Raw genomic sequence first — 14,081 nt, 5'->3', positions numbered from 1 at the left:
AGCTCAGCACAGAGCCTGCTTGGCACCCTGGTGACAAAGGAGGAAAGCAAACCAGAGACAGATGTGGCCTGGGGTTTTGGGGTTGAGTGGGATTTTTTCACTATCAGACTTTATATTCTGTTGCTGACAAAGCAGAAAAACCTGAGCCCAAGTTTTTTGCTAAATTAAACTCAACAGCACTGAATGCACACACTGAAAGGAACATCCCACCCACTCTGTGGCAGAAGAAATGCCAAAATCCTTCATTATCACCTGAAAAGTACAGAGGATTTATGGAGGGGTTTATTCTGCCCCCTCCTGCTCCTCCACAACTGCAGGAAGAGGAAAAGTAAAGCCAGCCATGGCATTGTGGTGATGCTGGCTGGCAGCAGCCTCTGGGCATCTGTGATCTGACCTTGGCTCCCATCAGGGACAACATCACAGCTGCAGACGGTTGTTGGGGGCCTGAGATAACAGCATGGCTTATCAAGGCAACAGAACCACCCCTCCGAGCCTGATAAAGCATCACAAACACAAATGTTGGTGTTGCTGTCTGTAACCTGGCCCTTTTCCATCCTCTCCCAGGAGAGAGCTCCATCCCCACAGAACTCCTGCCCTGGGTGGCCATGGCCAGGCCACACAATCACCTCACATTCAAGGAGATGTGGACAACCATGGTTTGTTGGGTTTGGGGTTTCTCGATATCCCAAACCACTCTCTTCCCATGAGGGTTTGGGCAGGAGCTCATTTCCCTCACCAGAACTTTCACAGCACCCTCTGCTGCCCAGGCTTTCTTGTTCCCTTTGGAGAGCACCATGAACAAGGACCATTCCAAAACCTCAGTGCCCTCATGGCCAGCCAGCAGCCAGCAGAAGTGCAAGGAAATTTAAGAAAAACCCCTGAGATGAAAGCAGTGTGGGGCAGGAGGGGTCTCAGGTCCCCCTCTGCCCATGTGTGGGGGATGTTCCTTCCAAGGACTCAAATCATGGTCACACCAGCCCTGTCCTAGCAGCAGCACTGGTGCTCACCCTCTGGCTGCTTTCCAGAAATCCCCTCCTCTCCCCTCTTTCAATGAGTGCTTGTCAGAGGAAAACAAAATAACTGTTAAAACCTATGGAATAAGCTTGGCTCCGAATTCTTAATTTTTATCCTGATTTTTTTTTTCTGATTTGCTCTTTCATGCCTTAACAGGCTGTGCAGTGATTCATCCTGGGGGCTCCCCACTAATGTGGCTCTAAACCTGATGCTAGGACCAGTGTCACAGCACAGCTGGTCTGTAGCTGCACAGATAAACCTGTCCATAACAGAAAACCCAGTTTGGTTGTGGGGACCCAACCAACCAGACATGTAGGCGCAGGAGTTTTGAGCCCCTCTAAAAGGGGGCACTGAACAATAAACCAGGCTGTTTGTGGCATGATCCTTCAGTGTGGCCTGTTGTGTGTCTGTCTGCAACCTACAACCCTCATGTAATAAGTGGTGAAACCCAACGTGATCAACAGGAAGACGTAAGAGCAGCAGCAGCAAAAGAGCTGCAAAATCAGAGGTGAAGAGAGACTAACAAAAACGGCAAGAAGAGCCAAAAAAGCAGCGTGGAGAGCTGAAAAAGTCCAGACCCCTTTTGTATATATCCCTGTATATAGAAGAAAAAAGCTGCTGAGGGACATGCATGGATGGATCTCGGTGGAACACCCAGTTGTGAAGGTGTGGATCTCCTTTTACCTAAACAAGGGGTAGAGTATATGCAGCAGGCATTGTTAGCCTTGCTGCCATGGTCTGGGATCCACAGACTGACTGCTGTGAAGCTCTGGGTGCTCTGGAAGCTGCTCTGGATGTTCTAAAGCCCTGGAGATTTGTTTTGGACTTGCTGGGGTGGCAGCAGCCAGAGTGGCACCCAGGGCTCCTTCTGGTGTGCCCACCAGGCCCAGAATTGCACCAAAATTCAGAAGCTGGCAGAGAAGCTGTCAGGCCTGCCACTGCAACCCTCCTGGTGCCCGTGCCATGAGCACAGCAGAATGCCACATGCCACCATGTCCACAGTCAGCACTCGAAGGGCCTCGGTGACAGCGTGGTGGGCAGTGCCCGGGAGAGAGGCTGGGATTCCTGGCCAGCATGAGCGGTGCCCAAGACCGTGCCAGCAAAGGGGAGCAGGGCCCCCGCCATCACCCACACACCGCGTTGCATGGCAACAACCGCAGCAAGCATGGTGACTCCATCTGCACCACCAGCAAAGGCCTGTAAGTCTGATAGGGCTGGGGCACAAGAGCCAGAAGATGGCAATGCAACATCAGCGAGAGCCGACTCCAGCAGCGAGTGGCAGGAGCCCGGGGACCCTTTGTAGCCCCATCTCAGCCTGCAGAGGTGGCAGGAGGGGCAGCTGTGAGCACACAGCCGTGCAGGCCACCCAGCACATGGCACAGCCGTGGGACTGTGGCGGGTCCAGGGGGACACCCACGGCTTTCTGCTTGTAGGCACCAAGGAGGCGACCCCAGGAGTCTGGGGGCCCCAGTGGGAGGCAGCACTGCTTGCACAGCAAGGTTTGCCCCATGAGGCACAGCCGCCATTTTGTGCAGCGGTCGCCATTTTGTGCACCCATGGGGCCGCTCCTACTGCGGGCCGGTGCCGTTCGCTGCAGCCCTCATGGGCTAAAACTGTGCTGGGAAAGAGCCCTAACTAATGGGTAACCCCTGAGCTACAACTGTGCTGGGAAAGAGCCCCAACTAACAGGTCACCCCTTCCTTGGGGCCACTACAGCACTCGCGCCGCCTTGTGCAAGAACAACTGCAGGCTAAAGGGGTAGTTTCTGCATCTAGTCCGTGCAGGACTTAAGGAGTCATTAGTGTCAGGAAAATTCATCCACTAACACCAGAGGTTTATGTCCAAAAAGGAGACAGAGGAGTTTCACTTTATTCAAATACAGGGAAAGGCCGTGGGGCATTCCCCTGGGATGTCTCAAATTTTTGGAGGACACAGCCTCCTTTTTATCCTATTTTCCCAGCCGCATTTCCCTCTGTCTTTCCCCATTGGCTGAGGTACTTGAGAGGTACAGACTTCCCAAACACCTGATACCTGAGATTCCCCTCTAATGTATAACCCTCCCTTTTAATTTTTAATTCTTACCAAATTCATGGTTTTCCCCCATTGTTTCTTTCATCTTTCAATATCCAATTTCATTTATCAACAAACCTACAGTTTGTTTGTAAAGGCAAATATCTTTCCCATTCATCAATCAGTGGAATCTTTCCCACTGTTTCTTTTAACTCTCACTGCTAGTCTTACCTACCAGCAGACCCACAGCTTGTTTGTAAAGACAAATCCGTCATTCTTCTCATTAGTGTTGTTATGTCTGTGTCACCATTATCCCAAACGCTCTTACCATACCACCTTGTGACCCCCTGCATTGCTTTGATTACTCTTTTGGTGAATAGATATACCTGTAATATTTTTTAATTGTAAGCTATCCTTTCAAGATACCCCTTTCTGGAAGAACAGCTTCCACTTTGCTACTTCCCTGATGCAGAAGAGGCTACTGTTGGCTTAAAAGACTCAACTCTCTCATCCTAAAGCAAAGTACTGAAAATGGATGAACTTTTTTGCTAAACATGCTGTCCTTAAAATATGTGCTAAATTTAATAGCCTAAAAGCTTCCATGAACTCCATAGTGTGAAAAACAAAGTTCACAATTTAGAATTGTAGAAGTTTAATAAGGGATAAAAACAGGGACAGACATATCCAGCGCTGAGGTGTTTTTGGCAATTAGCCAAAGTACACAGAGTCAGTGTAAAACATATATTTTATATCTCTATATACTCCTACATTGCTGGGGCTACATGCATAGAGTTTTTGATGTTCCAGGAATTATCTTGTTTGGTTTTAACCTCTGACTTGTCTGCAGGACATTTTGTAGATTAGGTCAATATATTTTATTTTTTCCTGGGTTTCCATCCTGTTGCTTCACATTCCCTGACAATGAGGAGTTGATAAATCCTTCCCAGATGCTTATGCTCTGGTTTCTGTCACTATTATAATTTGGAGAGGACAGTCCACAGATGTAAGAAAAATAATTGATTTACACCATTCTCTAAGTTGGTTACATAGAGGTATTTTCATCTCTATTTTAACATTTTGCTAAAGCCTACAATATAATATATTTATCACACTACTATTCATATAAACTATACAGTGTATACATAAATTGACAGATTATACCATACAAAAGCAGTTAGAAGTAAGTATAAATCATACCATACCAAAATACTTGTGATGCAAAAAGGTAATCTATGAAAGCAAAAGCCAGTATTATATTGTCATCTATAACAACAGATCTTAAAGAGGTGCCTGAAGGTTAAGAACAGTTTCATTAGCAAGTTTCAGTTGCAAAATTCTCTAGCTAGGTATTTTCCGCCTGTCATTTCTGTTTACAACGTCTGCAAAACTATTTTCATGCTGAACATCACTTAACAACTACCTTTCATATTTATTCATGGCTAAACACTCATGCCAACTCCTGTTGAAGCTAATAGCAAATTTCTAGATATAGCAGGTCTGTCATTGCTGTCACTAAGATACTAATTTGTATATTTTCTTATTTTTGAAACAAGATATGATCATGGCTCTTAATGTTAGATTTTTATAGCTAAGCATGCAGATGCAATAATCACAACACTGAAATAATTTGAGATTACAGAGATTAAGAACTGTACATGAGAAAGTATTAACAGGAACTTCTTATTAACAAAAATGGTTTTACCCATACGGTTATACCCTTATGCCCTTCCTGAAGAAGACATATTAATTGAAGATGCATGATCATCCCAAAAAACATTTAAATTAATTAGAATTGTTGATTAGCCCGTATATACTGTGAAATAACACCTTCCTTTTTTATTTTGGATAACTCTGGCTCAATTTCAAAACTCAACAAAAGTGTTTGTTTGCACTACTGCCAGTAAGCCATGATGTTAAGTATACTGATAATGCATTTGCAAAGTTTTAGTACAACAGACAAAACTGAAATGCCTGATATACACAGGCATGCAGATATAAGATATTATTTGATGATTACTTATGTATATTTCTTTGATTATTCGTAAGTTGTTTATATTGGAGAACTTTATCAGTGAATATTAATGAAGGTTTGTTTTAAAAATATGTTAAGGAAAACCTTTCCAATCAAATTCCTGTCCCTGATCAAGCCCTGAACCTGGCTGGTAAGGAAAGTATGCCATAAATCCCAGGTGTTTCTATCTTAATAAAAAAGAAATCAAGTCACTTTGACTTGTAAATTTGGCCTTATAAAAATTGAAGCCTCTTTTCAAGGTAAACTTGGAAGCCTTGTTCCAGAAAAGGCCATCCAAGTCCAGCTATGACAGACAATGGCACTGCATACATTTCACAGAAAACAAGACGTGCTACAGCTCTGAGGGGTGTTACACCACACTGGTATTCCTCACTCAGCGGCAGGACAAGTTGTATGGAATGTGCCCATGGCACTTTAAAATTTATTCTTAAAACACAGAAAGGGGGAATGTGTGTTGAGATCCCAGAGAGCAGAGTGGCTAAAGTCATCTGTACTCTAAACCATTAGGAAACCTCACAGAACCCAGTCATTTTAAATCACTTTTTATCACTGCAGTCATCCAGTGATGCCCAGTTGCCCAAACCCAAGGTAATGGTGCAAGATCTTATCACCAATATTTGGGAAGTTCCTTGTGATCTCAGTACCTGGGGATGAAAATATTCTTGTGTTTCCACAGACACCTGGGTACCTGCCAGGTGTGTGTGCCCTGCTCTACATCCTGCCCAGGACCACAAAAACACCCTCCTGTTGGCTCCTCAGCAGACATTGTAGGGGGGCAGTGTGTGGGGCAGTGACTGAAACAACCTGTGCACCTGTTGCATGGAAATCTGGGATTTCATTTGTTTACAAATTGTTTCTTCTGTTAGTTGGTGTTCTGAGGGTTCCAAAGGTTGAATGGTTTCTTGTTTGTGGTGTTAAGTTGTAACTTGTAAATTCTAAGCAGTTAACCTGTCCCCCAAAGGAAGGCAAATTCTGTACGGGCTAGGAGGAAGAGGGAGAGGCATACCTGATCCTGTTTTTCCACCTTTCTTCCTCTCCCTGCAGTGGAAAAATCAAATTCTTCTCTGAGCCACTGCTCATTTCAGGGTGACCCAGCTGGGAGGGCTTCTGGCACTGCCTCCAGCTAGTCCTGGGTAAAGACCAGTCATTACAGCTCCACACAGAGGTGGAGCTATTTAGGCTTTCCAAAGCATGTCTGCATTTGAGCAAGTATGGCTGGATCACACCTGGCAGGAGATGCAGGATCCCACAGGCTGCAGTCAGCCCTGCAGCGTGGGCACCTGGGCAAGGAGTGGAGAGGTGGCCACGAAAGCAGAGGTGCCAAAAATGACACCCACAGCTCGTGTGACCCATCACCATCCCTGCAGGGACCTCCTCAGGCACCAGGCAGCTCCTGGCCAAAGGCATCACCAGCTGGCAAGAGGGGAAGCTTGGCAAGATGTGAAGTCTCTTTCCTCCCTGGAGATGGATTCATTTTTCTTTTTTTTTTTTTCTTCTTTTTTTTTTTTTTTTCAATAGAACACCCCTTGAAGTCACTATTGGGACTGGGAGGTTCTGCATTTTCAGGCTCATTCCGTGCCAGGAGGCAGTGGGAAGAGCCAAAAGGAGCTTGCATGGCTTTCCCATTGGAGTTTGTTGGGATGAACTAGGCTGGTCCCACTCACCCCTCAGCAACAGGGCACCAGTACCAAACCCAGTCCCAGGGAAGTGGAGAGTCCAGACGCTGCCCATCCTCGGGTTCACAGAGGGCATGGCCCGCGCCAAATAACTCCAGCAGGTGGAAACAACCGATTTGTTCCAGCTCCCAGCTCTTCTGCAGCGCCAAACGTTCCCAAGCCAGCCCAGGCAGGGAGGGTGTGTCCTGCCGGAGCAGACTCCAGCCCTCAGGTAAATTATACATTCATAGGAGGAGGGATCAGAGGGAGTGGCGGCTCCTGACGCTCCCGAATCTGCGGGGCAGAGGGAATAACATCCTGATGAGAGCAGCGTGCGCAGGCAGCAGGGACCTTCTGCTCGGGGGACATCAGGGACAAAGGCTCCCACTCCTCTTCTGCCGCAGCCCCTGGACCACAACGGGTAATCCCTCTTCCTTGGTGCCATCCCTGGGGACAGCAGGACAGGGCTGTAGGCACTCGGAGAGCCCCAGCTGGGACAGCAGGGCTTCCCCGGGTGTCCTGCCTCCAAAGGAGTGTCTCTGCTCAGGGAGGGGAGTGTTGGAGAGGGGTCAGGACCGCGCTGCTGGTGGCAGAGGTGTCACCCTGGTGCACCTCTCGGAGGTCACCGCGGGATCTCCAGGTCTGCTGAGGTGAGGGACATTTCAAAAAGGGAATATTTTTCCAAGCTGACTATTGCGAGGAAAGGGCCATCCCAGGCAAGGCTCTTCCCTGGAATTTTCATGCCCTTCTGACGCTACACCACAAAAATGTGTTCAGTCTCTCCTCGTTTTTTCAAGGCTCACCCTTGAAATAACGAGTCCAGAGCCTCGTGGAGGCGAGCGACAGGGCACCCAATGAGGGGTCTTGTCCCCAGATCGCACCCCAGGGGTCTCAGGGTAATGGTGGGGAGCCCTGGGTGCCCCGGGTGGGAGATGGGACAGGATGGGGTCCCTCGGCCCGGGCACAGCCGGTGCTGAGAGCGGGAGGGTGCCCGAGGGATGTGCCAGGGATGTGCCCGATGGATGTGCCGGGGATGTGCCGGGGATGTGCCCGATGGATGTGCTGGGGATGTGCCGGGGATGTGCCTGAGAGATGTGCCCGAGGGATGTGCCCGAGGGATGTGCCGGGGATGTGCCCGATGGATGTGCCGGGGATGTGCCGGGGATGTGCCTGAGAGATGTGCCCAAGGGATGCGGCGGCGCAGGTGCGCTGATCCTCCTCTGATTCTCTCCGGGGACACCAGAGGAAGCAGGCGGCTCTTCTCCCCCTCTGCCAAACCACCTCCTTCTCTGCCACACAAGGGAAAGGGGAGGATGAGAGGCAGCCGGGAAGTGACAGAAACCTGCTCCCAGATCGCCTTTATTTCACCAGGGCAGCAATGGGGTGCATGCAAGATACCTGGCACTGGCATTCAGTGGGAGTTTGGCAGGTCCCTGCTAAATTGCTCCACACAATAGAGGAGCTACTTATCTCCTCTAGGTAGCTCAGGCAGTATTTCTGCTGGGAATTTGTTGCCTCCAACAAATTTACTCCCTTCTTATATGGCTGGGGTCTGCCCATGGCAGAGGGGTTGGAACAAGATGATCTTTAAGGTCCCTTTCCACCAAAGCACTCTGTGATTCTGTTTCAGTGAAATAAAATAGCAGTCAGATGTTTTGTGGTAGGAACAAGCTGAAGCAGAACGAGAATCCTTCCCAGGAAGAGCAGGGATGTCCTGAGATGGCATTTCACTCAGGTCTGCATAAACAAGCCAGGAGTATCTCAGGATCTCTCTCAGCCATAAGGAGAACCCAAACAAACCACACTATTTGATTTCTTCACAAGAACAGAGCCCTGCAACTTAAAATTGGGTGGTTCACTCTTCATTAGTTCAGCTGTCAGTGGAACAAAACAACCTATTCTTCCAGCTGTCCAAGACATTGTTTTAAATGAATGATCTATAATCACCCCCTCTAAAACCAGGTTTGCCTGGACACACACAGATGTGCATGTTTCTGAATACGAGGGCCTGATGAAAAATGTGGGATTAAAATGTGATGGAATTTTGGACTCTGGCTTTGTTGAAGATTAGCAAAATGAGGCATTTTTTGAGCCATTTTCAGAACCAATTAGAGGACTTCAGTTTTAAAATCATGAGGAGTCAGGTGGATACCCTGATGGAAGTGCAGTGCACATCAAGAGAACTGCCTCCAGCTTCTGTGGCAGCGCCAGCCAAGTCTCTCACACTCCTCACAACAATGTTTTGCAGAGCACCATGATGTGGCTGTTCCTCACCATTTCTTGTTTAATGTTCATCGCTGCAAAACCAGAAGAAAACCCCGAGGTGTCCATGGGTGTTGTAAGTCCCTTTTTGACCTGCTTGGTTGTGCAAGTTACCTGTGCTGTCATGGTCTGTGCAAGAGGCACGGGCTCTGTGTGTCTTCACCGAGGATTGACACCAGATTTTATTAGATGTTTGTCTCCCTGTTCTTATGTATACAGAGATTTATGGCAGGGATTTATGGGGGGCTTCATTCCAAGTCAGCAGGTTTGGTCTCAGGCTCAGAGTTTGGCTGTCTGTGCTGCCCTGCTCTTGATTGTGATACAAAAAGGGACAGTTCTCCATTAGATCTGCTCGGGGACCTGCCAGAAATTCTGGCTGAAGTCATGACATCACCATGGCATTGGTGGAAGGGACATTGGGAGATCCTGAGCCCACCCTCCCCCTAGAGTCACCACCAGCACTGATGGCTTTGCCCAGCCAAGCCCTGCCACCCCTCAGGACAGAGACTCTCCCTCCCTGGGGACTGTCCCACGCTGTCCTTCCCTTCCCACAGGCTGAAATTGTCCGGTACCACGGGTATCCCTATGAGGAGCACGAGGTGGTGACAGATGATGGCTATTACCTCACCCTGCAGAGGATTCCCCACGGCAGAGACAACCTGGAGAGCTTCAGCATCTCCCACAAGGCAGGAGCGGAGGCACCCAACATGTTCTGTCCCCGTAAGTGCCACAGGAAGCTCTGCCTGGTCCAGGCACACTGAGAGCTTTGTTGGGCTGGAGTAGGCTACACTCAAGGCTTCCTCACCATGGGCTGGGTCCTCCAGGAGGCAGCTTTCCCTGTAGGAAAAGTCAGGCAAGTAGCCTTGGGAGCAGAAGAAATGCAGGTGCCCACCTTGCTCTGAGAGGATTTACTCCAAAGAGGAAGGAGAATTAATGGGACAGAGAAATCTTGCCCCAGGTTCTACCTCAGCTCAAAACCAGACAGTGGAGCAGCAAAAAAAACATTAGTCAGGAAATGAAACCAAACCAGGTGGCCAATCCAATGCCATCCTATTTTGCATCCTTCCTGTGTCCAACTCAATGCCATCTCACCATTTTGGCATCTTCCTGTTCTGCACTGAAACCTCTGTTCCAAAGTAATGGTAATTACTGGGGTAATGGAGTTAGTTCCCTGTTCTTGGCAGTGTGTCCCTCCCCTGGGGAACATGTATATACACACATACATATACAGCAAATAAGTGTAAGAAAACCCCAGATTTCCAGTCTCTGCCCTGGCCCTCTTCAAAAACACCTCCCCAGAGAGACTGAGGACAGAGGTGGCCATGTCCCTGCTCTAGTGTCACTTCCCAGGGGGATGCTGCCAAAGCAATACTGGGATGTGAATGATCAATTCTGTTGGTGGCCAGAGAAAATTATTCCTCCTTTTCTTCCTCCAGCTCCAAAGGCTGTGGTCCTCCTGCAGCACGGCCTGGTGTTGGAAGGAAGCAACTGGGTCACCAACTTGCCCAACACCAGCCTGGGCTTCATCCTTGCTGACGCTGGCTACGACGTCTGGATTGGGAACAGCCGCGGGAACAGCTGGTCAAGGAAACACAAAGAGTTTGAATTCTACCAGCAGGAATTCTCAGCTTACAGGTGTGTTTTCCATGAAACTGGAGGGTGGGCAGGTGCCTGGTGCCCTCAGCAGTGTCTGCAGGCTGGAGGAGGGGTGCTCCTGAGAGTCACACCCACTGGCAGTGGCCAGAAACTGGGTTGCCCATTTCTGCCCAAGATCTTGCCTGCACCCAAGTAGCCGTGGCAAGGTCAGCAAGGGTGATTTTCTCATGTGCCTGTCTCCCCTGCAGCTTCCATGAGATGGCCATGTATGACCTTCCAGCGACCATCAACTACATCCTGCAGAGAACGGGGCAGGAGCAGTTATACTACGTGGCTTATTCCCAAGGCACCACCATAGGTACTGAGGAGGAGAGCAAACTTGGCAGAGTCACATCAGCTGTGCACCCCCAGTCTGGGAGTGTTCCTAAAACCCTGGTCAGGGAGGGTAATGTCCAGGCATTTCCAAACAACAAAAGGGGAAAGAGCAGGCAATTGCTTTAACAGAAGAGTTATGAGCACTGGCAGCCCTAAACCAGGTGCATCTCATTGCTGCCAGAGCCTGACCTGCTAGAGCCACCTCTGAGGGGCCTTCTGATGGGCACACACACCTGGAAGTCAACAACTCCCTCAGAAATAACAGGGCAGGGTCTACTTCCTTCTCCCTCACACAGGTTTCATTGCCTTCTCATCCATTCCCGAGCTGGATCGCAAAATCAAGATGTTTTTCGCCTTGGCACCGATCACCGTGAACTCAAACATGAAGACACCCTTGGCGAGGGTGTTTGACCTTCCTGAGGCATTGATTAAGGTATGTGAGGTGTGAGGGGGAGGAGGGGCTGGGAAGGTCACCTGAGACACACAGTGCTTGTGCATCACCTCCATCTTCCTGCTCAGTTGTGTTTATGCGTATGCTGTGAGCCTGGAGGGCGGGTGAATCATCTTCCTGTCCTGCCTTGATCAGAGAACTATTAATAGAAATTGGTTTTGGGTCCCTTCTCCCAGGAGAAACCTCATCTAGGAAGGTCAGGGCTCTTCCTGGGCCATGGCCATTTCTGAAAAGCCAAAATGACAAAGCACAGCAAAGTTGGTCAGCAAAGAGGTGGGGAGCACCTGGAGGCAAAAAAAGAATGTGAGCCCCATTGACACAGCCCTCTGATTTCCACAGCTCATTTTAGGACGCACAGTGGTCTTTGATGAGGATTATATCTTGAAGCAAGTGATTTCCAGAATGTGCATCTACCCCATACTGAAAACCCTGTGCTCTTTGGTCTTTTACCTGCCTGGTGGGTTTACCAGCAGCTTGAACGTGGTATGTACACTCCAGCTTCCCTCTCAAGAGATCCACTTTCTCACTGTGCGTGCCCGAGCTGTATCTGCTGCCTCCACATGGCCTTTCACATCTTTGAGTGGCAGAAAAATTCAGGCTGGAGGCACCAGGGTGGGGGTTTCTCAAGTAAAGCATGGGTGTAATTCCTTAATATTCCAAGAAGGAAACATATCAGGAACAACACGTAGAGCTACTGCCATGAGTCGAGATTTGTCTTTGCAAAAGGATCCAGAGCACAAGATATGGAGCCTTAGTTTGCCTTGGAAACCAGGCAGGCTCCTAACATGGGAATTGCTCAGCTTGCTGCAGGAGCACTACAGCTCTGTGTGAGCGTGTGAGTGAGGCTCATGTTCAGGGCTACTGAACAGGTTTGGTTTTATTTCTGACGTGGATTTTTTGGGGGGCAGAGAGTAAACCTCTCCAATGGTTTCTTGCAGAGCCGCATGGATGTGTACCTGGCCCGCTACCCTGATTCCACATCCCTAAAAAACATGTTGCACTGGCGCCAGGTAACACTTGGTGTTCTGCTCTCCCTGCTCAGGGGCTGGGAATAATCCCCCACTGCTCCCCCTGCAGAGCTGTGTAAGGGAGAGAGAGGAAAGCTGCCATGAAACCCTGGTGCAGATGAAGTTATTTATTCCAACAAAAGAGGTCCAAGAGCCCTTGGGGCTCGTAGGAGGTGGAGGTGGAACAAAGGCTGGTGACAAACCAGGACAGGAGATGCCAGAGTAAAGGCTGAGGGTCAGTAAGACCACAAGTGATACAACTAATTATTAAAAGCATTCTACTCACATCCTTTTGCTGATAGCATTGATCACAACACACAAAAAACTTCCCAAAGGTCTGGTTCATGTCTCCTTCGAGGCTCTTGGTCATACACCAAGTTATTCCCTGTGGGTTTCCATGCTGAGGTCGTCCTGGGGCTGAGCTATTCTCCCAATACCCAGTTCCAGATGTAAAAATCACTTCCCTGAGCCTTGGTGGCAGGAGAGAGCAGTGCAGTCCCCTGTCACCTCTTTTATCTTTCTTAGAGACCCCTCCAATGTGTGGATAATAAACATAACTCTCCTTTTCCAGCTCTATCGGACAGGGGAATTCAGGTACTATGATTATGGCAGTGACAACATGCTTCATTACAACCAGGTAAGAGAGCCCTGCTCAGAGAAAAAATAAATAAATATTGCAGTGAGAACACTGCAGTGGTTGAGACTGGATTTGGAGAATTGAGCAGCCTGGGCTGGTGGAAGGTGCCCCTGCCCATGGCAGGGGAGCTGGAACAAGATGATGTTTGAGGTCCATTCCAAACCAAACCATTCTGTGATTCTATAAATTACATAATATTTATGGAATTTGCTTTATATGGGGAAGCAGGTTCGTTACTTTCTACTAAAAAAAGTCACTCAGTGATGAGTTCTTGACCCTCTGGTGAAAAGAACAGGAGCCCAAGGCATAATGAGGCTCTGTGGTGATAGTTCCTTGGGATAAGGGAGAAATTCCAAGCAGCCATCGGGCTACACTCTGAATTTTTGTCTTCCCCTTTACCTCCTTCCTGTCTTCCAGACCTCTCCTCCCTTCTATGAGCTGGAGAACATGAAAACCCCACTGGCTGCCTGGTATGGAGGCCAGGACTGGATCTCAGCCCCTGAAGATGTGAACATCACCCTGCCCCGCATCTCCAACATGGCCTACAAAAAGTACATCCCTGAATTTGTCCACTTTGATTTCCTCTGGGGCAAGCAGGTCTACGAGCAGGTGTACAAAGAAATTCTTGACATGATGGAGAAGGACACCTAGAGCTGGAGCAGTGGCAGTGACTGTTGGATTCTCAATGACTTCTGGGGAAAAAAAAAAAAAAAGGAAATAAAACTGGGGGGAAAAAGCTCAATAAACTGCTACACTTGGTCTGGATTGATATTGCTCTGGCCAGTGAGGAAAACCAGCCAATCCAATGATTGGGAAAGCATTCTGGATTGAGGTTAATAGGCTGAGCTCCCTGCAGAAGTTGAGCATGGCCCTCACACCCTGAGTCCCCACATGCCTCACTCACACAGTTTCCAGCAACAACCAATTTCAGTGGAATTTGGCTCCTGGTGACCATTGTGGACTCTGGGCTCCTTGAGCTTGGGTTCCCAGCTGCAAACAGCTGGACAGAAGCTCTGTGCTCCCCCTGGATGCTGGTGTCCCA

The 14,081-nt window shown here is 48.8% G+C and overlaps 1 protein-coding gene across 1 annotated transcript; it reads left to right on the top strand.

The window, feature by feature from the left end:
* The first annotated feature begins 7,005 nt into the window (after nucleotides 1-7,005).
* LOC116999517 (lysosomal acid lipase/cholesteryl ester hydrolase-like) lies at nucleotides 7,006-13,703 on the top strand. Its single transcript, XM_033066301.1, has 10 exons — nucleotides 7,006-7,132; nucleotides 8,960-9,049; nucleotides 9,528-9,693; nucleotides 10,410-10,608; nucleotides 10,818-10,927; nucleotides 11,241-11,377; nucleotides 11,735-11,878; nucleotides 12,334-12,405; nucleotides 12,974-13,039; nucleotides 13,457-13,703. Exons 2-10 carry the CDS (start codon nucleotides 8,966-8,968, stop codon nucleotides 13,688-13,690), a joined length of 1,212 nt encoding a protein of 403 aa, XP_032922192.1. The 5' UTR covers nucleotides 7,006-7,132; nucleotides 8,960-8,965; the 3' UTR covers nucleotides 13,691-13,703.
* The last annotated feature ends 378 nt before the right edge of the window (nucleotides 13,704-14,081 follow it).

The sequence above is a fragment of the Catharus ustulatus genome, chromosome 8, assembly GCF_009819885.2.
Source record: "Catharus ustulatus isolate bCatUst1 chromosome 8, bCatUst1.pri.v2, whole genome shotgun sequence".
Classification (NCBI taxonomy): Eukaryota; Metazoa; Chordata; class Aves; order Passeriformes; family Turdidae; genus Catharus; species Catharus ustulatus.
This window is presented reverse-complemented; position numbering and strand designations above follow the sequence as displayed.

What these genes read in the sequence shown, in the direction of transcription:
- LOC116999517 (XM_033066301.1), top strand. Translation starts at nt 8,966, where the DNA reads ATGATGTGGCTGTTCCTCACCATTTCTTGTTTAATGTTCATCGCTGCA. An exon ending in CCGAGGTGTCCATGGGTGTT is followed by an intron (nt 9,050 to 9,527) that starts GTAAGTCCCTTT and finishes CCCTTCCCACAG; the next exon opens with GCTGAAATTGTCCGGTACCA. An exon ending in TTCCTGAGGCATTGATTAAG is followed by an intron (nt 11,378 to 11,734) that starts GTATGTGAGGTG and finishes TGATTTCCACAG; the next exon opens with CTCATTTTAGGACGCACAGT.